General features: G+C 39.7%; 1 protein-coding gene across 1 annotated transcript in view; it reads right to left on the bottom strand.

Moving 5' to 3' along the window:
* Window positions 1–25,087, bottom strand: part of LOC145415709 (oxysterol-binding protein-related protein 6-like) — a 521,853-nt gene that overhangs the window by 477,020 nt on the left and 19,746 nt on the right. The window contains exons 2-3 of the mRNA XM_080284933.1: window positions 22,907–23,026; window positions 19,880–20,016 (exon numbers count right to left, since the gene is read on the bottom strand). Coding sequence (XP_080141059.1) covers window positions 19,880–20,016; window positions 22,907–22,961 — 192 coding nt within the window. The 5' untranslated portion in view covers window positions 22,962–23,026. The remainder of the gene's footprint in view (window positions 1–19,879; window positions 20,017–22,906; window positions 23,027–25,087) is intronic.

Below are 25,087 nucleotides of genomic sequence, written 5' to 3'. Positions count from 1 at the left end.
GTTTGGGAAACTGAATTTCCTTACGTCTTTATCACCTCTCTTCTTATGCAGTTTTTTTGCAGTGTCCTCTTGCTGATGCTTCTCCATATGTTAAGTAATCATTTATGTCTATTTTCTCCTTTCCTGATATGCATTTATATAGCATTATCATGTCACCTCTTTTCCTTCTCTCCTGTAGTGTTGGTAGATTCAGTTTATTTAGTCTTTCTTCGTAGCTTAGGTCCCTTAAGCTTGGTATCCATCTTGTAGCGGCACTTTGAACTTTTTCAATCTTGTCTATGTGCTTTTTGAGATGAGGACTCCAGACTACTCATGCATCTCCTGTGTGTGTGTGTGTGTGTGTGTGTGTGTGTGTGTGTGTGTGTGTGTGTTTGTGTGTGTGTGTGTGTTTCTTACCTAATTGTATCTTTACAGGAATGAGTCAAGCTCATACTGTCCCTTGTCTTAAACCATATTTATCATACATATCTTTAAATTTGTGAATTGTTCTGGCACACACTATTTCATTCGGTAGTGCATTCCACTGATCAATTGCTCTATTTGGGAAACTAAATTTCCTTACGTCTTTATCACCTCTCTTCTTATGCAGTTCTTTGCAGTGTCCTCTTGCTGATGCTTCCCCATTGGTTAAGTAATCATTTATGTCTATTGTCTCCTTCCCTGATATGCATTTATATAGCATAATCATGTCACCTCTTTTCCTTCTTTCCTGTGATGTTGGTAGATTCAGTTTATTTAGTCTTTCTTTGTAGCTTAGGTCCCTTAAGCTTGGTATCCATCTTGTAGCGGCACTTTGAACTTTTTCAATCTTGTCTATGTGCTTTTTGAGATGAGGACTCCAGACTACTCATGCATCTCCTGTGTGTGTGTGTGTGTGTGTGTGTGTGTGTGTGTGTGTTTCTTACCTAATTGTATCTTTACAGGAATGAGTCAAGCTCATACTGTCCCCTGTCTTAAACCATATTTATCATACATATCTTTAAATCACTCCGGTACGGCCTGTGGACCCTCCAGGGAAACGTCGTCTGTGGCATTTTGGAGCCGCAGACTGGGAGGCCCTCAGGCAGTACTTCTTTGATTTTCCCTGGAATGATTATTGCTTCCATGGCCGTGAGCCATCTGAGTGTGCCTTGCGCATTACGGAGGTTATTCTCTCGGGCATGGAAGCATACATTCCTTTCTCATATCCTTTGACTAACGCAAGAAAGCCTTGGTTTAATCACGCTTGTTCTAATGCTGTCCGCAACAAGGAGATGGCCTACAAAAGGTACCAGAGCCAACCCACCCCTGAATCACATCATCTTTACGTTTCTGCCCGGAATCGTGCTAAGTCTGTTCTTCGCTCTACTAAAAATAATTTCATCCATACTAAATGCTCTCAACTCTCCAACTCGAATTCTTCCCGCTCCTTCTGGCATCTTGCCAAAAATCTTTCTAACAACTTTACCTCATCATCCTTCCCTCCTCTTTTCTACTCTGATGGTTCTGTAGCTATTTCTTCTACTGATAAAGCAGATCTCTTCGCACAGACTTTCTCCTCCAATTCTACCTTAGACGATTCCGGTGCTGTTCCTCCATCACTTCCCCCCTCTGACTTCCTCATGGCTGACATTAAAATTTCTTCAGTTGATGTATTTTCTGCCATCACTGGCCTCAGTACTAACAAGGCATATGGGTCTGATGGGGTCCCTCCTGTTGTTCTCAAGAACTGTGCTTCTGTGCTTACACCCTGCCTAGGCAAACTCTTTCGTCTTTGTCTGTCAACTTGTACCTTTCCTTCTTGCTGGAAGTTTGCTCTCATTCAGCCAGTCCCAAAGAAGGGTGACCACTCCCAACCCTCCAACTATCGTCCAATTGCTTTAACGTCCTGTATTTCAAAAGTTTTCGAGTCAATTCTTAATAGAAAAATTTTAAGGCATCTTTCCTATCACAACCTTCTTTCCGATCGTCAGTATGGGTTCCGTCAGGGACGCTCCACTGGCGATCTTCTCACCTACCTTTCAGACTCCTGGTCATCCTCCTTTCGGGACTTTGGCGAAAGCTTTGCCATTGCACTTGACATCTCAAAGGCTTTCGATCGAGTCTGGCATAAATCTTTAATTTCCAAACTGCCCTCCTACGGTTTCTATCCTTCTAACTGTGCCTTCATCGCTAGCTTCCTTTCTGGTCGTTCTATAGCCGCTGTTGTAGACGGCCATCGTTTTTCTCCTAGATCTATCAACAGTGGTGTTCCTCAGGGCTCTGTCCTATCACCAACTCTCTTCCTTCATCAATGATCTTCTAAGCTGTACATCTAACCATATCCACTCATACGCTGATGACTCTACCCTTCACCTTTCCATTCGGTTCCCGCAACGCCCATCTCAACAGTTACTTCAACAAACAAGGGATGAGGCTATGGCACACCTAATGTCTGACTTGGCTCGTATCTCTGACTGGGGTAAAAATAATATGGTTGTCTTTAATGCATCTAAGACTCAGTTCTTACACCTATCAACCCGACAAAATCTTCCACAGGTATACCCACTAATGTTTAATAATATTCAGCTTAATCCTTCATCATCCTTGAACATGCTTGGGGTTTCATTTACTCGGGACTTATCTTGGAAAGATCATATTACATCTCTTGTAAAATCTGCTTCCAAGAGATTGGGTGTGCTAAGCCGACTCCGCTCTTTCTTTACCCCTGCGCAATTGTTGACTCTATACAGGGGTTTTATCCGCCCCTGTGTGGAGTACAACTCTCATGTGTGGGGTGGCTCCCCACATACAGCTCTTCTCAATAGGGTGGAGTCAAAGGCTTTTCGTCTCATTAACTCTCCTCCTCTTACTGACTCCCTTCAACCTCTGTCTCTTCGCCGCACTGTTGCATCTTTATCTCTTTTCTATCGCTTCTTTAATGGTCACTGCTCCTCTGAACTGTCTGCTTGCATTCCTCCACCTCTACGACGGGCGCGTAACACCCGTCTGGCAGCAAACTCTCATCCTTTTTCTGTCCAACTCTCTAATGCAAGAGTTAACCGTTACTCCCAGTCTTTCATTTATGCAACAGGTCAGTTCTGGAACTGTCTCCCTCTGTCTGTATTTCCTGCTGCCTATGATCTCCAGTTTTTCAAACGCAGTGTGTCCAGGCATCTCAAAATGATCGGATCTTGAATTTGGCTCTATATTGTATTTTGTTTTTCTCTTGGAGGGAACTGTTACTGCGGGCTCATGGCCTTTGGTTCCTTCTTCCTCGCATTAAAAAAAAAAAAAAAAAAAAAATGTCTTTCTTTGTAACTTAGATCCCTTAAGCTTGGTACCCATCTTGTAGCGCCCCTTAGAACTTTTTCAATCTTGTCTATGTGTTTTTTGAGATGAGGACTCCAGACTACTGATGCACACTCCAGGGCTGGTCTGATGAATGATGTTATTATCTTTCTTAGCATGTCTTCATTTATGTATGTGAACGCTATTCTCATATTGGCAAGCAGTGTATACATGTTCCGTACCTTCTCACTGATGTGGTCGGCCGGAGATAGTCTGTTACTGATAATCACACCTAGGTCCTTCTCTCTTTCTGATGTGTGTAGGGTTTTATTTCCTAATGTATAATCCCAATCACGTCTTTTTCCACTTTTACCAAACTTGATTACATGACACTTGTCCACATTGAATTCCATTTGCCATGTATTACTCCATTCATGAAGTTTATTTAATTCTTCTTGTATCTCTTTACAAGACTCTGTTAGTAATTCTCCTTTGTATTTTTGCAATTCTCCTTTGTATTTTTGCATCATCTGCAAACATACTTAGATAGCTTTCATTTCCAGTGTTACTGTCTATATCATTTATATACACTAAAAACATGATTGGTGCCAGCACTGAGCCCTGTGGTACTCTACTAGTCACTTCTTTCCATGATGAGTAATTTCCCCTTAGTACTGTTCTCATTTCTCTCTTCATGAGAAAATCTTGCATCCAACAATAGAGTTTGCCTCGAATTCCTCCCTGATGGTACAGTTTCTATAAAAGTCTTTGGTGTGGTACTGTGTCCAATGCTTTCTTGAAATCTAAATAGATACTGTCCACCCATCCTTCTCTTTCCTGTAATGTGTCTGTTACTCTGTCATAGTAGCTCAATAGATTAGTAACACATGATTTTCGTTTTCTGAAACAAAACTGTCTTTCTGTGTGCGCATGTGTGTGTGTGTGTGTGTGTGTGTGTGTGTGTGTGTGTGTGTGTATGTGTGTGTGTGCGCGCACATGCATGTGTGTGTGTATTTACCTATTTGTAGTATACAGGAATTGAGCAATGCTCATGTTGTCCTGTCTCCAAATCCACATTTATCAAGTCTACCTTTACACACACGAATGTTTTTCTCATGCACCACCTCTTCGTCTAAGTCGCTCCAAATATTTATGTATTTACCTAATATACATAACTGTGATATACATGGAATGTGTTATGCTCATGGGTTTCTGTTGCTGTTTCTCAACAAGTCAAATTTAGCTTTAAACTCGTTTAAGTTTTTAGACTGGACGATCTCTTTGTCCAGGCTATTCCATAAGTCTATACTTCTGTAAGGAAAGCTATATTTCTTGATATCCTTCAAGCAGCTTGACTTTTTCAATTCCATTCCGTGTCCTCTTGTTACTCTCTTATCCTGTACAAACAAATCTTCTTTGTCAATTTTATCTGCTCCCATCATGGTCCTGAACACTGCAATCATGTCTCCCCTCTTTCTCCTTTCCTCTAAGGAAGGCAAATCCAGCTTTTCCAGCCTCTCTCTCTGTATGACAGGTCTGCCAGACTGGGGACCATCTTGGTTGCTATTCTTTGTATTCTCTCAACCTTGTTTATATCTTTCTTTTTGTGTGGGGACCACACTAATGCTGCATATTCTGACCTGGGGCGGATCATGGCCACTATCAATTTTTTCATCATCTCCTCATCCATATGATGAAATGTTACTCTTATGTTATTCAAGAGTTTATAAGTCTCTCCAACTATCTTGTTAATGCGCTATTCTGGTGACAAACTATCTTGGACCAGCACTCCCAAAACTTTCTCTTCTCTCATTTTTGTGATTAATTCATTACCCAACAAATAATTCAGTGATGGCCTCTTGGTACTTTGACCCATTTCCAATATTTTACATTTCTTTACATTAAATTTCATTTCCCACGTCCGGCTCCAATCATGTATCCTATCCAAATCCTCCTGCAGCATTTTACAATCCTCCTCAGCCTCTACCTTCCTCAAGATCTTTACATCATCAGCAAACAGACTTGCATAACTGTTCACTCCATCTACCATATCATTTACGTAAATCAGGAACATTACTGGCGCCAACACCGAGCCTTGAGGGACTCCACTTGTTACTTCCCTCCATCCAGACATCCTATCCTTTATTACTGTCCTCATTTGTCTGTCTCTCAAAAAGTCTCTCATCCATTCCAGAAGTTTCCCCTTCAGTCCTCCTATATATTCTAGTTTCCACATTAGTCTTTTATGAGGTACCTTGTCAAAGGCCTTCTCTAAGTCTAAGTACACACACGCCACCCAACCATCTCTCTCCTGTACCATATCAATCGCTCTTGAGTAAAAGCTCAACAAGTTAGAAACACATGACCTTCCACTTCTGAATCTAAACTGACATTCAGCCAAAATATTCATCTCTTCTAGATATTTTATCCATGTGTCTTTCATGATTCTCTTGCACAATTTTGCGACCATGCTGGTTAGAGATACTAGTCTATAATTCAGGGGTTCTTCCCTGTTTCCTCCCTTATAAATTGGTACCACATTTGCCCTGTTCCAGAGAACACACGATTAAACTGTGAATTTTATCCGCCAGTTGTTCTCTGCATTCCTTCAGTACCCAATAAGAAGTTCCATCAGGTCCTGGGGCTTTCCTTACATCTTGAGTTTCCAGTAATTTATACACTTCCTGTACCTCCACTTTTATATCTTTTATCACCGGTACATTTCTAATCACTCCCTCCTCTTCCACAAACTCTTTGTCATTAGTGAAAACCGATTGGAAACATTTGTTCATTATTTCAGCTTGCATTGCTTCATCTTTATAGACCTCTCCTTTTACTTTCAGTTTGGTGATTCCTTCCTTTTGTTTCAGTTTGCCATTAACAAATCTATAAAACAGTTTGGGTTCATCCTTGCATTTGTCTATTATACCTTTTTCAAAATTCCTTTCTTCTTCTCTACGTATTCTTGTGTATTCATTTCTAATTCTTTTACATTCTTCCTTTGTTCTGTTGTTACCTCTCTTTCTCCAATTGTTCCACGCCTTATCTCTCTCTTTTTTGGCTATCATACACCTTCTATTAAACCACTCCTTTTTCCTGTTTTCTTTCCCTCTTACTCTTGGTACAAAATTTTCCACTCCCAAATTATATAGGTCTAGAAAGATATCCCACTTCCTCTGTATCTCTCTTGTTTCTCTGAATTTTCTCCAATCCGCATTTTCAAAAAAGTTTCTCAATCCTGTAAAATTTGCTTTCCCAAAGTTGTATCTTCCCTGTCTATGAAGCTCGTCTCTTGGCTCGACGTTCCCTATTATCATCTTAAACTCAATGACCACATGATCACTTTTTCCTAAAGGACAGAGATATTTCAATGCTTCTATTACGTTGGGTTCTTTGGTAAACAGTAAATCTAACCTTGCTGGTGTGTCCTCACCTCGAAACCGTGTCTTCTTTGACCCATTGCGTCATCACATTATTCATTATTATATTTAATAACATAGTGCCCCACAAATCCTCGCTGCCTCCCGAGTACCATTCCTCCCAGTTCACCTCTTTACAATTAAAGTCACCCACCAAAATTATATTATTGGTTTTTTCTCAATTATTTTTTGTAAATAGCTAGCCATATCTGACAACATCTCCTGGTATTCGTCATCATTCCATGCTCTCGTCTTAGGGGGAACATACACTACCGCCATATCTCTCTTAATATTCTCTCCAGTTTCTAGTTTTATATATATCACTTCAGCCCTGCCTTCTCCCATTTCCACGGTATCTACATTTATGTTGTTCTTCACTGCTATCATCACTCCTCCTCCCTTTTTTTCATTTCTGTCTTTTCTCCACAGTTTGTATTTACCATCTCCCAAATGAACAACAATATCTTCTCTTAATTTGGTCTCTACAAAGCACATGACATCAGGTTCATGTTCTCTCAAGAAATCGTAAATTTTGAGCCTTGCTGATATTAAACCACCAACATTAGTATATATCACCTTTAAATTATTTTTGATGTTTTTTATACCCTCTTCTCTCCCACTCTCCATCAGTACCACTTCCTCAACTTCTGATCTTTCACAGCTTTCCCCCTTAATTTCCTTCACTTCTATTTCCTTAAATACCACTTCCTTACTTTCATATCCATTACTCTCCAAAAAAAAGTATTACATTCTTCCTCTGTCCTCCTATCATTTTTTTCCTTTACTTCCTTCAATGATTTTAAAACTTCTCTCTCTTCTTCATTCAGATCTTTTCTTATTATAATATTTTCCATCCCTGCCTCTTTGCTTAACTTCCAGGTAACTTTAAGTACACTCAACCCCCTGCTATCACGCCTAATTGGTCACAGGAAACGCGCGTGATAGCTGAATACGCGATAGCTGAACTGAACAATCAACGGGAAAATTTCTAATTGGTTTTTCGGTGGCCCATTTTTCTTAACTTTTAACCACTTTATGCCTACAATTTCCTGCCAATCTCTCCTCTAACATGAAATAAAGCATTATTATATTAATAATAACAGTAAGATGAATAAATAAACAACATAAAAGGCCATCAAACTTTTATAAGGTTTAAGGCTTGGGTGGTTTGATGGGTTCCAAGGCTTGGGAGTGGCTTAGTTGCTGCCAGATCTCTTTGGCTGTCTCCATTTCTTTAGTGTCCACAGCTAAAGGGGGTATCACATGGTACCTTTTATCAGGAATGGCTGAGGAACATTTAAGTGGAACAAAACTTGGACGCTATCACACATGTTCCTCACACTGTCATCAGAGGCCTGTCTCAGTTGTAAACACGTGATTACTTTATCGACATCACAGTTTTTTCGGCATAAGATATATTAACTCTTTATAAGGGTTTCAAAACGATTGATATTTATTCTAAAATACAATATTAATAAGTATTCAGCATTAGGCTAAATTTCAATGCTGTAGTACAATATATTCTCTCGAGCCGAATGGGTTTTGGTCACTGTTTTGCCCGTCGTGTCCTCGATAGGAATCCGTTCAGATGCATTCCAAATGCCCATGCTATAATCAGGAATTTTACCACGTTACTGTTCCGATTAACCATCGCATCCTCTGCAAACCTCGTATGAAGTGCCGTGTGAATAAGTTTCGCATAGCCTGTCTTCAAACTCGACGCATGATAGCGGTCTTGGGGTGCGTGATAGCATGTATGGTTGTGCATTTGATCTGTGCGTGATAGCAGATAGGCGTGATAGCTGAACACGCGATAGCAGGGGGTTGAGTGTATATCATCTACTACACTTTCTGCTGAAAACTTGACTCTCATTGGTCTTGTTTCCCCTTTCTTATAAGGCCCTATTCTCCTAACTTCTTCAATTTCTTTTATCCACTTGTCTCCTTCGGGATCAATCTTACCTAATATTCCTCTTACCAGGTTCGTGTCTTTCTCAAGTCTCACGAATCTAACCTTCTCTTCCTCCTCCCTGTTTCCAAATATTACCACGCATCTGTTCCTTTCAACAGTTTCTCTCACTATTTTCTCTTTTTTCTTCAGTCTCTTCACTACATTTTCATCCAATTTTATCTTGTTGTGTTTATTTACCTATTTGTATTCACCTATTTGTAGTATACAGGAATTGAGCAATGTTCGTGTTGTTCTGTCTCCATATCCACATTTATCAAGTCTGCCTTTACACACATGAATGTTTTTCTCATGCACCACCTCTTTGTCTAAGTCGTTCCAAATATTTAAGTATTTACCTAATATACCTAATTGTGATATACACGGAATGTACTATGCTCGTGGGTTTCCGTCGCTGTTTCTCAATAAGTGTGTGTGTGTGTGTGTGTGTGTGTGTGTATTTACCTATTTCTTTACCTATTTGTAGTATACAGGAATTGAGCAATGCTCGTGTTGTCCTGTCTCCATATCCACATTTATCAAGTCTACCTTTACACACATGAATGTTTTTCTCATGCACCACCTCTTTGTCTAAGTCGTTCCAATATTTAAGTATTTATACCTAATTGTGATATACACGGAATGTACTATGCTCATGGGTTTCCATCGCTGTTTCTCAATAAGTCAAATTTGGCTTTAAACTCGTTTAAGTTTTTAGACTGGACAATCTCTTTGTCCAGGCTATTCCATAAGTCTATACTTCTGTAAGGAAAGCTATATTTCTTGATATCCTTCAAGCAGCTTGACTTTTTCAATTTCATTCCGTGTCCTCTTGTTGCTCTCTTATCCCATACAAACAGATCTTCTTTGTCAATTTTATCTACTCCCACCATGGTCCTGAACACTGCAATCATGTCTCCCCTCTTTCTCCTTTCCTCTAAGGAAGGCAAATCCAGTTTTTCCAGCCTGTCTCTGTATGACAGGTCTGTCAGACTGGGGACCATCTTGGTTGCTGTTCTTGGTATTCTCTCAATCATGTTTATATCTTTCTTTTTGTGTGGGGACCACACTACCACTGCATATTCCAACCTGGGGCGGATCATTGCAACTATCAATTTTTTCATCATCTCCTCATCCATATAATGAAATGCTACTCTTATGTTAGTCAAGAGTTTATAAGTCTCTCCAACTATCTTGTAAATGCGCTTTTCTGGTGACAAACTATCTTGGACCAGCACTCCCAAATCTTTCTCTTCTCTCCTTTTTGTGATTAATTCATTACCCAACAAATAATTCAGTGATGGCCTCTTGGTACTTTGACCCATTTCCAATATTTTACATTTCTTTACATTAAATTTCATTTCCCACGTCCGGCTCCAATCATGTATCCAATCCAAATCCTCCTGCAGTATTTTATAATCCTCCTCAACCTCTACCTTCCTCAGGATCTTTACATCATCAGCAAACAGACTTGCATAACTGTTCACTCTATCTACCATATCATTTACGTAAATCAGGAACATTACTGGCGCCAACACCGAGCCTTGAGGGACTCCACTTGTTACTTCCCTCCATCCAGACATCCTATCCTTTATTACTGTCCTCATTTGTCTGTCTCTCAAAGTCTCTCATCCATTCCAGAGGTTTCCCCTTCAGTCCTCCTATATATTCTAGTTTCCACATTAGTCTTTTATGAGGTACCTTGTCAAAGGCCTTCTCTAAGTCTAAGTACACACAATCCACCCAACCATCTCTCTCCTGTACCACGTCAATCGCTCTTGAGTAAAAGCTCAACAAGTTAGAAACACATGACCTTCCACTTCTGAATCCAAACTGACATTCAGCCAAAATATTCATCTCTTCCAGATATTTTATCCATCTGTCTTTCAGGATTCTCTCACACAATTTTGTGACCATGCTGGTTAGAGACACTGGTCTATAATTCAGGGGTTCTTCCCTGTTTCCTCCCTTGTAAATTGGTACCACATTTGCCCTCTTCCATTCTTGTGGCACTTTCCCCTCTTCCAGTGAGCATACGATTAAACTGTGAATTTTATCCGCCAGTTGTTCTCTGCATTCCTTCAGTACCCAATTAGAAATTCCATCAGGTCCTGGGGCTTTCCTTACATCTTGAGTTTCCAGTAATTTATACACTTCCTGTACCTCCACTTTTATATCTTTTATCACAGGAACATTTCTAATCACTCCCTCCCCTTCACAAGCTCCTTTTCTTTAGTGAAAACTGACTGGAAACATTTGTTCATTATTTCTGCTTGCATTGCCGCATCCTTAAAGACCTCTCCTTCTACTTTCAGTTTGGTGATTCCTTCCTTTGTTTCAGTTTGCCATTAACAAATCTATAAAACAGTTTGGGTTCATCCTTGCATTTGTCTATTATACCTTTTTCAAAATTCCTTTCTTCTTCTCTACGTATTCTTGTGTATTCATTTCTTATTCTTTTATATTCTTCCTTTGTTCTGTTGTTACCTCTCTTTCTCCAATTGTTCCACGTCTTATCTCTCTCTTTTTTTGCTATCATACACCTTCTATTAAACCACTCCTTTTTCCTGTTTTCTTTCCCTCTTACTCTTGGTACAAATTTTTCCACTCCCAAATTATAGAGGTCTGTGTGTGTGTGTGTGTGTGTGTGTTCTTACCTAATTGTATCTTTATAGGAATGAGTCAAGCTCGTACTGTCCCGTGTCTTAAACCATATTTATCGTACATATCCTTAAATTTGTGAATTGTTTTGGCACACACTATTTCATTCGGTAGTGCATTCCATTGATCAATTGCTCTGTTTGGGAAACTGAATTTCCTTACGTCTTTATCACCTCTCTTCTTATGCAGTTTTTTGCAGTGTCCTCTTGCTGATGCTTCTCCATATGTTAAGTAATCATTTATGTCTATTTTCTCCATTCCTGATATGCATTATATACCATTATCATGTCACCTCTTTTCCTTCTCTCCTGTAGTGTTGGTAGATTCAGTTTATTTAGTCTTTCTTCGTAGCTTAGGTCCCTTAAGCTTGGTATCCATCTTGTAGCGGCCCTTTGAACTTTTTCAATCTTGTCTATATGCTTTTTGAGATGAGGACTCCAGACTACTGATGCATATTCCAGGGTTGGTCTAATGAATGATGTTATTATCCTTTTTAGCATGTCTTCATTTATGTATGTGAATGCTATTCTCACATTTGCAAGCAGTGTATACATGTTCCGTACCTTCTCGCTGATGTGGTCAGCCGGAGATAGTCTGTTATTGATAATCACACCTAGGTCTTTCTCTCTTTCTGATGTGTATAGGGTTTTATTTCCTAACTTATAATCCCAATCAGGTCCTTTTCCACTTTTACCAAACTTGATTATATGACACATGTCCACATTGAATTCCATTTGCCATGTACTACTCCATTCATGAAGTTTATTTAATTCTTCTTGTAGCTCTTTACAAGAGTCTGTGTTAGTAATTCTCCTCTGTATTTTTGCATCATCTGCAAACATATTCAGATAGCTCTCATTTCCAGTGTTACTGTTTATATCATTTATATACACTAAAAACATGACTGGTGCCAGCACTGAGCCCTGTGGTACTCCACTAGTCACTTCTTTTCATGATGAGTAGTTTCCTCTTAGTACTGTCCTCATTTCTCTTTTTATGAGAAAGTCTTGCATCCAACAAAACAGTTTGCCTCGAATTCCTCCTTGATGGTACAGTTTCCATAAAAATCTTTGGTGTGGTACTGTGTCAAAAGCTTTCTTGAAATCTAAATAGATACTGTCCACCCATCCTTCCCTTTCCTGTATTGTGTTTGTTACTCTGTCATAGTTGCTCAACAGATTAGTAACACATGATTTTCCTTTTCTGAAACCAAACTGTCTTTCTGTTATCATACTGTGTTCTTCTAGATGGTTTACCCAAGCTTTTCTTATAAGTTTTTCTAATACCTTGCTTACAACACTGGTCAGTGATACTGGTCGGTAGTTGAGTGGATTTTGTCTATTTCCTTTCTTGAATAAGGGGACAATATTTGCTTTTTTCCAAATATCAGGTAGTTTACCTTGACTCAAGGATTTCTTGAAAATTAAAAATAATGGTTTACTTAACTCCTTTGCACATTCTCGTAATACCCAACATGAAATTTCATCAGGACCACTTGCTTTTCCTCTGTCTAATCTACTTAACTCCTCCTGTATTACTTTTTCTGCTATTTGTATATCTGGTAGTATGTGTGGACATGCGTGTTCCACATAGTCCCTCTCAAAATTTTTTCTTCTGTAAAAACTAATTGGAAATTCTTATTTAGTGCTTCACAAATATCTTTCTCTTGTGTATAAGTGATTCCCTCGTCCGTAATGGATTGTATTATATCTTTTACTTTAGTTTTGCTTCTGATATAGCTGTAAAACAGCTTTGGTTGATCACTACTTTTATTTATTATATCCTCCTCAAACTGTTTTTGGGCTTCCCTCCTTATTCTTGTATAGTCGTTTCTTGCCTGTTTGTAATTATTATACGCCCTTTCACTATTGTGTCTTCTGTATCTATTCCACAACAAATCTCTTCTTTCTTTTGATTTTTTACATTCTGTATTGAACAATTTCTGTATTTTCTTATCTGCTTCTTTGTGCTGTGGGATGTACTTCTGGACTCCTATTTCATAAAATTCACAAAAATTTTTATATACAGCATTTAAATCTTGTCCTCTAAGCTCATTTTCCCAATCAACTTCTAAGAAATACTTCTTTAGGTCTTGATAATTTCCCTTTTTATAGTTTAGGCTCTTTTTGTAACTATCATCGCTGTTTACTATGTCATATGCTATCCTGAAGTTATAATTTAGTACTGCATGATCGCTTTTGCCGAGTGGAGGGTGATATATTAAACTGTCAATATCATTTTCTTGCCTTGTAAATATTAGATCTAGCACTGAAGGTACATCAAGTCCTCTTTTTCTGGTTGTTTCCCTCACATGTTGCGTTAAGAAAAACACTTGTACAAGATCCAGGAGCTTTTGGTCCCAACAGCTTTCTTGGCTATTTATATCTAGAGTATTCCAATTTATATTTGTATTGAAGTCCCCAGTTAGTGTGTGTGTGTGTGTGTGTGTGTGTGTGTGTGTGTATAAAAGCAAGACAAATAATTCCACTGAAATAAGGTATATTCTTCACCAGCGGAAAATGTGTGGTACTGGTACATTTTCTATCTAACGAACACTCACTAACTACCCACAAGCTTCTAGCATCTTACAGTGCCTTGGCTAGTCCATTCTGTTAAACATTACTCATTTTACTCATAAAAACATGGAAAACAAACTACAGAAATAAACCTTGAGTTTTTATTGGTGAACTGATGATCAGGAAAGAAGTGTTTTACAATACAGTTAACATGATTCCTTGTGTATACATGCCATGGCCTACCCATTTATTCCTCACCTGACTGTAATCATTTCACCCCTCACTCGCCACTCAACTACTTTGCACATAATACAGTAAAACACAGGAATTGCAAGCACAGTAATTTTGTCAAAACAAATGCTTCATTTCTATCAGCTAGAGTTTATCTTTACTGCCAATGCAAATACGTTCCAAGATGATGCCATCTTAGAACCCATTTACATTGTCATCAAATGTATTCTATTTTATGATGTCATCTTAGAATGCATCTGCATTGTCATCGAATGTGTTCTATGATGATGTCATCTTAGAATGCATTTGCATTGCCATCAGATGTTTTAAGGTGATGTCATTTTAAAACACATTTACATCGGTGCTGTCATCAAATGTGTTCCAAGATGATGTCATCTTAGAACACACTTGCATCGGCATTGTCATCAAATGCGGTCTAAGATGATGTCATCTTAGAAGGCGTTTGCACTGGCATTGTCATCTCTGAGTGCATTTGCATTGGCAGAAAGGCTAAACTCTGGCTGGCAGATATGAACAATTTATCTGACAAAATTACTGTGCTTGAAATTCCCATGTATTTACTGTATTATCTGCAAAACAGCTGAGTGGCAAGTCAGGGGTGGAGTGACGGGTCAGGTGAGGAATAAATGGGTTGGCCATGGCAGTGATGGCACGTATACACAACTGTGAGCAAGGGAGCTGTGATAACTACAGTAGATTACTTCCTTCCAGATCATCAGTTCACCAATAAATGCTCAAGCTTTATTTCATAATTTATTTTTCTGAGATGAATAAAGTAATAAATAATATTTAACAAAACAGACTTACCATGTGCACTCTGCACTACCGCAAGACACTGCAACCAAGTATGTTATGTTACTGGGGTGTGTTTGAGGTTGTTTCAATGGAAAAATGTTAGTGTGGCCCTGCATACAAGTGGTAATGTATATAGTGCAATGATATACTGTATATAATCTTAGAACACATTTGCACTGTCATCAGATGTGTTCTAGGATGATGTCATCTTAGAATGCATTTGCACTGTCATCACTGTGTTCTAGGATGATGTCATCTTAGAATGCATTTGCATTGTCATCATTGTGTTCTAGGACGATGTCATCTTAGACGGCATTTGTATTATCATCTGATGTTTTAAGATGTCATCTTAGAATGCATCTGCATCAGCATTGTCATGAAAAGCATTCTAAGATAATATAATCTTAGAACATTTTTTCACTGACACTGTCATCTTCAAACGCATTTGCACTGGCAGAAAATATAAACTCTAGCTGATAGAAATTAATCATTTATTTCATTTGGCAAAATTACTGTGCCTGCAATTCCTACATATTTATTGTACTGTATCACTGTATCTGGCAAACAGCTAGTGGCGAGTGAGGGGTGGAGTGACAACGGTCAGGTGAGGAATAAATGGGTAGGCCACAGCACATATACACAGCTGTGAGCAAGGGAGTCATGATAACTCTACTGTAGAACACTTTTTTCCAGATCATCAGTTCACCAATCAATGCTCATTTTATTTCTTTAGTTTATTTTTGTGTATTTGATGAATAAAATATTGAATAATACACTATTTAACAAAACAGACTTACTGTGTGCATTTTGCACTACCGCAAGACACTGCAACCAAGTGTGTTACTTTAACCCATACCGTGCTGGGCAAAAAAATAAACTGATACCCCTCTATGCCAGCTAATTTTGGATTTTTTTTTTTCTGGCTAAATGGACTTAATACATCAATATAAGATCCCTGGCACTAATAAAAGTAATCACTAAAGCCAGATAGTTAGCTAAATCGGGTTAGGCTGGTGCCACTCTACCTCTGAAATCTTCGAGGTTATTGAGAGAGCAGAGCATCTGTGAACTTGAGAACCAATTCTGGATTTTTTTTTTCTGGCAAAAAGGGCTTAATACATCAATATAGTACCCCTGGCACTAATAAATGTAATCACCGAAGCCAGAAAGTTGATTGAATTGTGTCAGATTGGTGCCACTCTACCTCTGAAATCTGATAGCACAGCATCTGTGAGCTTGTAAACAGATTTTGGATTATTTTTGTGGGTAAATGGGCTTAATACATCAATATAAGATCCCTGGCACTAATAAAAGTAATCACCAAAGCCAGAAAGCAGGTTCAAATCAAGTTAGGTTGGTGCCACCCGACCTCTAAAATCTTCAAGGTTACTGACAGAGCAGAGCGTCTGTGAGCCTGTGATTCACTCGCCTCCCGCACTCCTGGGGGTAGGGGGGTTTCAAGAATACTCCCCCAGTATCCCTGCTTGTCGTATGAGGCGACTAAAAGGGTTGGTGGTGGGTTAGTGCCCCACCCCGTAAAAAGAACTAACTAAAAAAGCAAATAAAGCGCCTCGGACCCGGACGGACCATACGTTGACGACTAAGGAACGGACAAAGGACATTCTGAGAGTAGGAACGTGGAATGTGAGAGGAGTGAATGATGAAGTGAAAGAGAGAGAGATTGTCCAGGTGCTTGAGGATGCAAAAGTGGATATATGTGGATTGACTGAAACTAAATGGAAAGGTGGAAGGATGAGAGAATGGGAATACGGTGTAGGTATATGTGCGGGAGTCAGTGAGAATGAGAGGGCAAGAGAGGGAGTATGTCTGATGATCAGCAAGAAGTGGAAGGAGAATATAAGAGAGTATGGAACAGTGGGTGCAAGGATTGTATGGGTGAGGATGAAAGTAGGTATACAAGCATGGGCGATTGTATGTGTGTATGCTCCAACAGAGGATCAAGTGGCAAGAGTGAAAGATGAGTTTTGGGCGAGAGTAGAAGCATGTATGGACAAGTTTGAGAGGAGCGAGAGAGTGCTGTTGATTGGAGACATGAATGGCAAAGTCGGGAATGTACGAGTGGATGGAGTGGTTGGTCAGTGGGGTGTGCCAGCGGAAGTAGATGGGAATGGTAGTGCTTTGGTGGACATCTGTGCTGGTAAGGGGTTGGCAATAGCCAACACCTACTTTCGACATAAGATGATCCACCGGTATACATGGAGAGTAATGAGGAGGATGGATGGTGAACTTGTTGAACGAAAGGCAATGATAGACTACGTGTGTGTGGATGAGCGAATGAGAAGACAAGTGTTGGATGCAAGGGTGTGGAGAGGGTGGGGGAATGGAGTCTCGGACCATCACTTAGTGATGGCCAAGGTAGAGCTGCAAAGAAAGTGGTTGAGGAGGCGAAGGGGAAGACAGGAGGAAGCAACTCCGGTGAGAAGAGTGGAGAAACTGCAAGATAGTGAGAAGAGGACAGAGTATAAGAGCATAGTGAAGAAAGACTGGGAGGGTATGAGCTAGAGCAGATGGAAGGGTGGAAGACGTATGTAAGATATTCACGGAAGAGATAGGCGCAGCGTGTGAGGCGGTTTGTGGAGTGAGGAGGAGATGTAGGGGTGTGCAAGGTACAGCATGGTGAAATGATGAGGTGAAGCGAGCTGTGGAACAAAAGAAGAAGGCATATGGTGAATGGTTGGCGAGTAGAGGTAGGGGAGAAGATGAGAGAGAGAAGAGAGAGGTATATGTGAGCAGGAGAAGGGAGGTTAAGAGACTGGTGAAGGAGAGTAAGAAGAAAGTGGATGAAGAGTTTGGGAGGAATCTGAGTGTGAAATGGAGGGAGAGTAAGAAATTGTTTTGGAAGGAGGTAAAGAAAGTAAGGCAGTGTGAAAGGGGAAATAGTAGGGGAGTGAAAGATAGGAATAATAGATTGTTGGTGGAGAAGAGAGAGAAATTGAGGAGATGGAAGGAGCACTTTGAGGATTTGTTGAATGTAGAGAGTGAGAGCAGTGTGAGTATAAGTGGTTGGGGAATGGCTGGGAGAAGAAGAGATGAGAGAGGAGGAGGAAGAGATCAGTAGGTCAGAAGTAGTGGAAGCGATGAAGAAGATTAAGCTGGGAAAGGCCCCAGGAATTGATGGAGTGTGTGGTGAAATGCTTAGGTATGGGGGTGAGATTGTTGTGGAGTGGATATGGAAGTTGTGTAGATTGGCTTGGGAAGAGGGAAGGGTTCCAGAGGACTGGAAATCAGGTATAATTGTTCCTCTGTACAAAGGAAAAGGGGGAGAGAGAAGTATGTGGTAACCATAGGGGTATTTGCCTTCTTAGTGTGACTGGTAAAATATATGGTAGAATACTCATTGATAGGGTTAGGCATATGACAGAGGAGCTAGTTGGAGAAGAACAAGGGGGATTTAGGAAGGGAAAGGGTGTGTAGATCAGATATTTGTTCTAAGATGTTTAGTGGAAAAGTATCTAGAGAAGGGAAGGAAAGTGTACGCTGCCTTCATGGACTTGGAGAAAGCTTATGACAGAATAGATAGGAAAGGTATGTGGAAGGTATTAAGAATATATGGAGTGGAGGGGAAATTGTTGAGTGCTGTGAAGAGTATGTACGAGGGAGCTAGGGCTACAGTGCGAGTGGATGGTGAGCTGAGTGAGTTCTTTGATCTCAATGTGGGACTGAAACAGGGGTGTGTAATGTCTCCATGGCTGTTTAATATATATATGGATGGGGTCGTAAAGGAGGTACAAGGTAGGGCAGTGGATGTGAATGAGGGTGAGATTTGGAAGCTTCCGGTGTTGCTGTTTGCTGATGATACAGTATTGTTGAGTGAAGATGAATGGGAGTTGCAAGGTTTGGTGAATGAATTTGGGACAGTGTGTAGGAGGAGGAAGCTGAAAGTTAATGTAAACAAAAGTAAAGTTATGGTGTTTGAGAGGAATGAAGTCACAGAGTGTGCAGTGAGGTTGGATGGTGAGGATATGGAGAATGTGAGTGCATTCAAGTACTTGGGTAGTGTGATGAGTAAGGATGGAACTTTGGGGGATGAAGTACGTGAAAGGGTACAGCAGGGAAGGAAGGCTGTTGGCACACTGAAAGCAGTGATGAGAAATAGGGAGGTGAGTATGGAAGTTAAGAAGTCACTGCATGATGGTATTGTGATCCCTACCCTGACGTATGGAAGACGGCGTGGACCTTGCAAGAGGGGAACAAGTCAAGAGTGAGAGCAGTGGAAATGAGTTACTTGAGAGGAGCATGTGGAGTGACATGGAGGGACAGGTTGACGAATGAAGAAGTGAAGGAACGTTGTGGGGTAGATGTGGATGTGGTTGAAAAGATTAGGAGAAATACACTGAGGTGGTTTGGACATGTGGAGAGGATGGAGAATGAAAGACTGACTAAGAGGGTGTATGTAGGTGAGGTGGAGGGAGGGAGAGGGAGAGGTAGACCGAGGATGAGGTGGAGGGATGGAGTTGAGAGGTATGTGAGGGAGGGGGGGGTGAGTTGGGGGGAGGGGAGTCAAATGGTGGGTGACAGAGTGACTTGGAGGCGTTTTGTCTGCGGCCACCCTTTGCGGGATTAGGGCGTCGGGCTATAGATAGATAGATAGACGTAGATCTACATTGCTAGCACGGTATAGGTTAATGGGGTGTGTCTGAGATTGTTTCAATGGAAAAATGTTAGTGTGGCCCTGGATACAAGTGGTATTGTATATACTGTAATGATATATCTATGTGTAAGGAGCTGCTTAACATGGGACAACCGGACTACTGCAGTTATCCTCTCTTCTTATGTTCTTATGTATATATCAGATACCTGGGAAAAATTGGTAACCGGAAAGGTGAACTCCCCAGGCTTCCCGGTTAACTGGGATTTTACTTACAAGGCAGTGTTACATGGTGAAAGAATACACGATGGAATTCCTCCTAACTTGCATTCAAAAGACTATTTTATTCACCTTAGATTAGCCCCCTCCTAGTGAAAAAGGTTAAAATGTAAAAGAATCATTTGCAGGGAAAAACAGAAAGATGTGTTACCGAGCAGTCATCGTGATTGTCAATGGCATACAGCAGACGTGTCAGCTGGTGAAGGTGATGCTGTGTGGTTGTGATATCCCGGCTCAGCTGGTCCAGGCCAGTGCTGTCCACTAACCAAGATCGCAAAGTACCTGCACCTGCCAATGCAATAACAAATAAACCCTGATCACAGGACTAATACTAAAATATAACAGACACACTGCAGATCTGGGAGGATCTCTAAATACATGTATGCTAAACTATCAAACCTAGATCATAAGCCTTGCAGTCAAATAAAAAAAAATAACATTGCAGATTAGGACATTGTATTGCAAATATTAAGCACCTCTGAAAAATAAATAATAAAAATGTAACTACCAAAAGACCTATCAGCCCTATGCTGTGATTCTTTAACATATTTCACTGGATAATTAATATCAAAAGCAAATTAAGCTATCGTAATGAATCCTGTACATGTTATTTACATTAAAATTACTACTGTATTACCATTATGGTACTTCAATAACTCAAACCTGGTGCCAACCGTATTTCCCGTTGTATAGCGAACTTTGGTGCATAGCACGCACCTTAGTTTTCAAGAGAAAAATTGGAAAATAACTAGGTCTAGGCCTAGCCTAACAACATGAGGTTGCAGGACTACAGTATACCACGATGTTTCACTGGATACTTACTGTGCTGCTCTTGAGGAGTTTATTTCTTTCCAAACAATAGTACACTACTCTAATTTCAAACGTACAGGTACCTGTATCATTTCACGCTATATCTCTAAAGAATCTGAAATCCCAGATGAAAAAATGTTAAACCACTCGAAACAACCGATATATGGCATTTGTTTTGGCCTGACACACCAGTTACAAAACAGCAGCGTTACCAAAGCTGGCAAATATTTCATTGTAACTTTGATGTCATATTCTGTAATCTCTTTACTTAAAAGCAAAGGAAATTATTTCTTTACGGATATTCATGTAGCTTCATTAATTACAATATTAAGTTTAGGAGACAAGTCTGTTCAGAGACAAATTTCCTGACTGCTATGGGTGTAGCAGTGTAGCACTATAGTTTAGCGTGTTTAAAAGTTGAGCTTAGCCCTTTTGAAGTTTTCTGTTTGGCAACACCGTCCATAAAGCTGGCGGTAAACAAACCTTTCAAAGCATCGTCGGTCATGTGAAAAGCTAAAGTATTGGTGCCCATACAGTACTTTGATAAAGACTGAAGAATTATTCACTGTATGATAACATAATAGTACAGGCCTACTGTAAACACAGCCAAGAGAATCTGAAGCATGAAAAATAATGCAAAGTAAACTTTCATCAGTATCAGGAAGACATAGCCACTTCTGGGTTCGACTTTGGCCCATTCCTTCCTCACTAAAATAGGTAGCTTCGTTGTATAACGTGCAGGACATACTTTGAGAAACTTTTTAGTTTAAAAAATGAATGTTATACACCGGGAAATACGGTAAATCTGGGGTAAAATATTAAAGGTAAGAAATGTTTTTACCAGATACCATTTCAACTTATTTATTTAAGTTTCAAAACCATAATGTACCTACCAAGCTGTCTGACACAGATGTATGCTGATAACAAATTAAAACATGATCTATGAGTTCTCCAACCAAATAATAAAATACTGTAAACTTATTACAGCAAATTAACTAAGGATAATACTTGGCAGAAGAGAGGAACATACTGTATATCAAGCACATCTAAAACTTTTGGTTATATTCAGAGTAAACACAATAGGATTCATATGAAGTAGTGAGTACTAGATTACGAGAATTTCTCAATATACTGTACAAGTACTGCTGTACTGCAGCACTATGACTTTTAGTGAATATAAAATACCAGTATTTCACCCACAACCTCCTTCATATGAAGCATTACACATAACTCTAATCTTGCGTACAATAAGCAATATAGCAGAAAATACAGATGAAGGGCATCTCAAGCTTTTTAATGAGAGAAAAAAATGCAAGCAAAATTATAATAGGACACATCAAAATCCGGATAATCTTTATATATACGAAAGGCAAGAAATTACTGTATATTTCAGATACCTCTGATGACGATGATGATATGATCTGAGCAGTAAGAGATACAATAATTTATAGGAAAGTTGCTAACTATGAAAAATATGATATGATTACAGGCAATGGGCCATAATATGTAACTGATACTAAGACGACAATAGGTAGTACAATGTGCTGTTTTACCAATACAGTAATATTGGAACAGTGATTAAACTAGGCAGCTACATTACTACTGCTACAACTACTATAATAATGATAAAAAAAATAACAATAACAATAACAATTAAAAATAATATTAATAATAATAATAATAATAAAAATAATGACTAATAATTTAATAATATTAATACTGTAGAAATAATAATAAATAAACCATGGCAGTACAGGCAATGTATATAAATGGGATAAAATACAAACACTTTAATGCTGGTATTGCAACTAAATGGTGCCACAGTACTGGAAAGTAAAATACTTCATTTCACTTAACCTGGTAGAAATTTTCCTCCTTTGCAGCTCAGCTTTTGCAGCTCAATGGCTGAATAGGATAATACTGTACTATGACTGTACACCTCACCACAGCACTTCCTCATAACTAGCACCATATTTGGGTGTTAATCTCATGTCATGATATCAGTGTTGTGAAATCTAAATGGGAGAATTAACAAATACCCACTTTTGGAAAAGTTGTTCATAAGGAAGATAGGAATATACAACTGTTTCAGCCCAACCTGGGACCTGTTTCAGAAGAGGGTACAAGTTGGACCAAAACTTTCAAACCATTCTTCCCATCCAACAATTATTCCAACTGTGATTTTAATTCTTTGTTTTAATTTCTTGTTACAGCTCAGCATTCAAGGTGAAGAGATGGCAATTTAAGGCCAAGTTGAAGTGTACAGCGTACACAGAGTTGACAATAACTGGATTAACTATAAAGGGCTGGTAAGGACTACATGATGAACAGTGTCGATAATGGGTGTCATAAATGCTGTGAGACCTACCAGCCGCAGCTGAGGTAAGTGTGGCACCAGGAGTCGCCTTGCCTTCCCTCACCATGGTGCCAGGGTGGGATCCCGGCAGCGACCCAGGAAGCGACCCTCGACCAACCGGCACCAGTGGGTCTGCATGCAATACACACACACACGCACACACATAGAGAGGTCACACTCCCACACTTAAGAGCATGTACAGTAGAATCCTAATAAAGGATTTATTATTCAATACTTCTGTGTGTAGTTTCATTCCCATTTTGTAATATTAAGTATCAGTACTCTACTCTGCTGTATAATACTTTACAACTTTTTTCATTATTTCTCCAGGATTCCCTGTTAACCCCTTCACTACAAATAAGTGTTGCACATTTAGGCTAGATATTTCCCATAGAAAAGAGTTAAAACAATCTCCACTTTTTTTTTTTTTTTTTATGCAAGAAAGAAGGAACCAAAGACCAGGCACCTGCAATATGTTCCTTCCATGAAAAAACAAAAACAAGATTACAGAGAGCCAAATTAATGATCCGTTCATTTCAAGATGCCTTGAAACACTGTGTTTGAAAGATTGGAGATCATTGGCAGTAGGGAATACAGACAGAGAGAGAAAGTTCCAGGTTTGACCTGTTGTATACATGAGGACTGGGAGTAACAGTTAACCCCTGAATTAGAGAGATGGAGAGAAAGCGGATGAGAGTGTCTTATTAGACGGGAGCTATGCGCCCACTGTAGTGGTGGAGGGATGCAAGCAAACAGCTCAGAGGAGCAGTGACCATTGAAGTAGCAAAAGAAAAGAGATAAAGATGCAACAGTGCAGCAAAAAGACAAAGGTTGAAGGGAGCCAGTAAGAGGAGGAGAGTTAATGATACAAAATGCCTTTGACTCAACCTTGCTGAGATGAGCTGTATGTGGGGAGCCTCCCCACACATGTGAGTTGTGATCAAAACAGGCGAATGAAACCCGTTTATAAAGTCAACAACTGTGCAGTGGTAAAGAAGGCATGGAGTCAGCTTAGCATGTCTAATCTCTTCAAAGCAGATTTTACTTGAGAGATAACGTGATCTTTCCAAGATAAATCCCGAGAGAATGAAACCTCAAGTATGTTCAGAAATGATGAAGGATTGGGCTGGATATTATTAAAAATTAGAGGACACTCCTGCACAAGATTTTGTTGGGTTGAAAGCTGTGAAAACTGAGTTACTGATGCATTAAAAACAACAAGATTACTTTCACCCCAATCAGAGATATGAGCCAAGTCAGACATTAAGTGTGCTATAACCTCATTCCTTGTTTGTTGAAGTAACTACTGTGATGGATGCTGCTGGAACCAAATGGAAAGGTGAAAGCTGGAGTCATCAGCATGTGAGTGGATAGGGTTAGAAGTACAGCTCAGAAGGTCATTGATGAACAGAGAGAAGAGAGTTGGTGATTAGACAGAGCCCTGTGGAATACCACTACTGATGGCTCTAGAGGAAGTAAGGTGGCCATCTACTGTACAATAGCAGCTACAGAACGAACAGAAAGGAAACTAGAGATGAAGACAAAGAAGGATAGAAATCTTAAGAGGGCAGTTTGGCCCTCTTAAGATTTCTATCCTTCTTTGTCTTCATCTCTAGTAAAGATTTATGCCACTCGACTGAAAGCCTTTGAGATGTCGAGTGCAATGGCAAAGCTTTCACCAAAGTCTCGAAAGGAGGATAACCAGGAGTCTGAAAGGTAGGCCGGAAGATCATCAGTGCAGCATCCCTTGCGGAACCCATACTGACGATCAAAGAGAAGGTTGTGATAGGAAAGATGTTCAATTTTGTTTTCTTGTTAAGAATGGACTAAAAAACTTTTGAAATACAGGATGTTAATCCAAATGGGTGATAATTAGAGAGCTGGGAATGGTCACCCTCTTTGGGTCAGGCTGAATGAGAGCAAACTTCCAGCAAGAAGGAAAGGTTGATGGACAAAGGCAAACGAGTTTACCTCGGCAGGGTGTAAGCACAGAAGCACAGTTCTTGTAGATAACAGGAGGGATCCCATCAGGCCAATGTGCCTTGTCAGTATTCAGGTCAATGATGGCCAAAAATACATCAATTGAAGAAATTTTAGTGTCAGCCATGAGGAAGTCAGATGGGGGAAGTGATGAATGGTTTAAGGTGGAATTGGAGGAGAAAGTATGAGTGAACAGTTCTGCTTTATCAGTAG

Source organism: Coenobita brevimanus, chromosome 103, assembly GCF_032717465.1.
Source record: "Coenobita brevimanus isolate Jiangsu-jjx chromosome 103, ASM3271746v2, whole genome shotgun sequence".
NCBI classification, from domain to species: Eukaryota; Metazoa; Arthropoda; class Malacostraca; order Decapoda; family Coenobitidae; genus Coenobita; species Coenobita brevimanus.
This window is presented reverse-complemented; position numbering and strand designations above follow the sequence as displayed.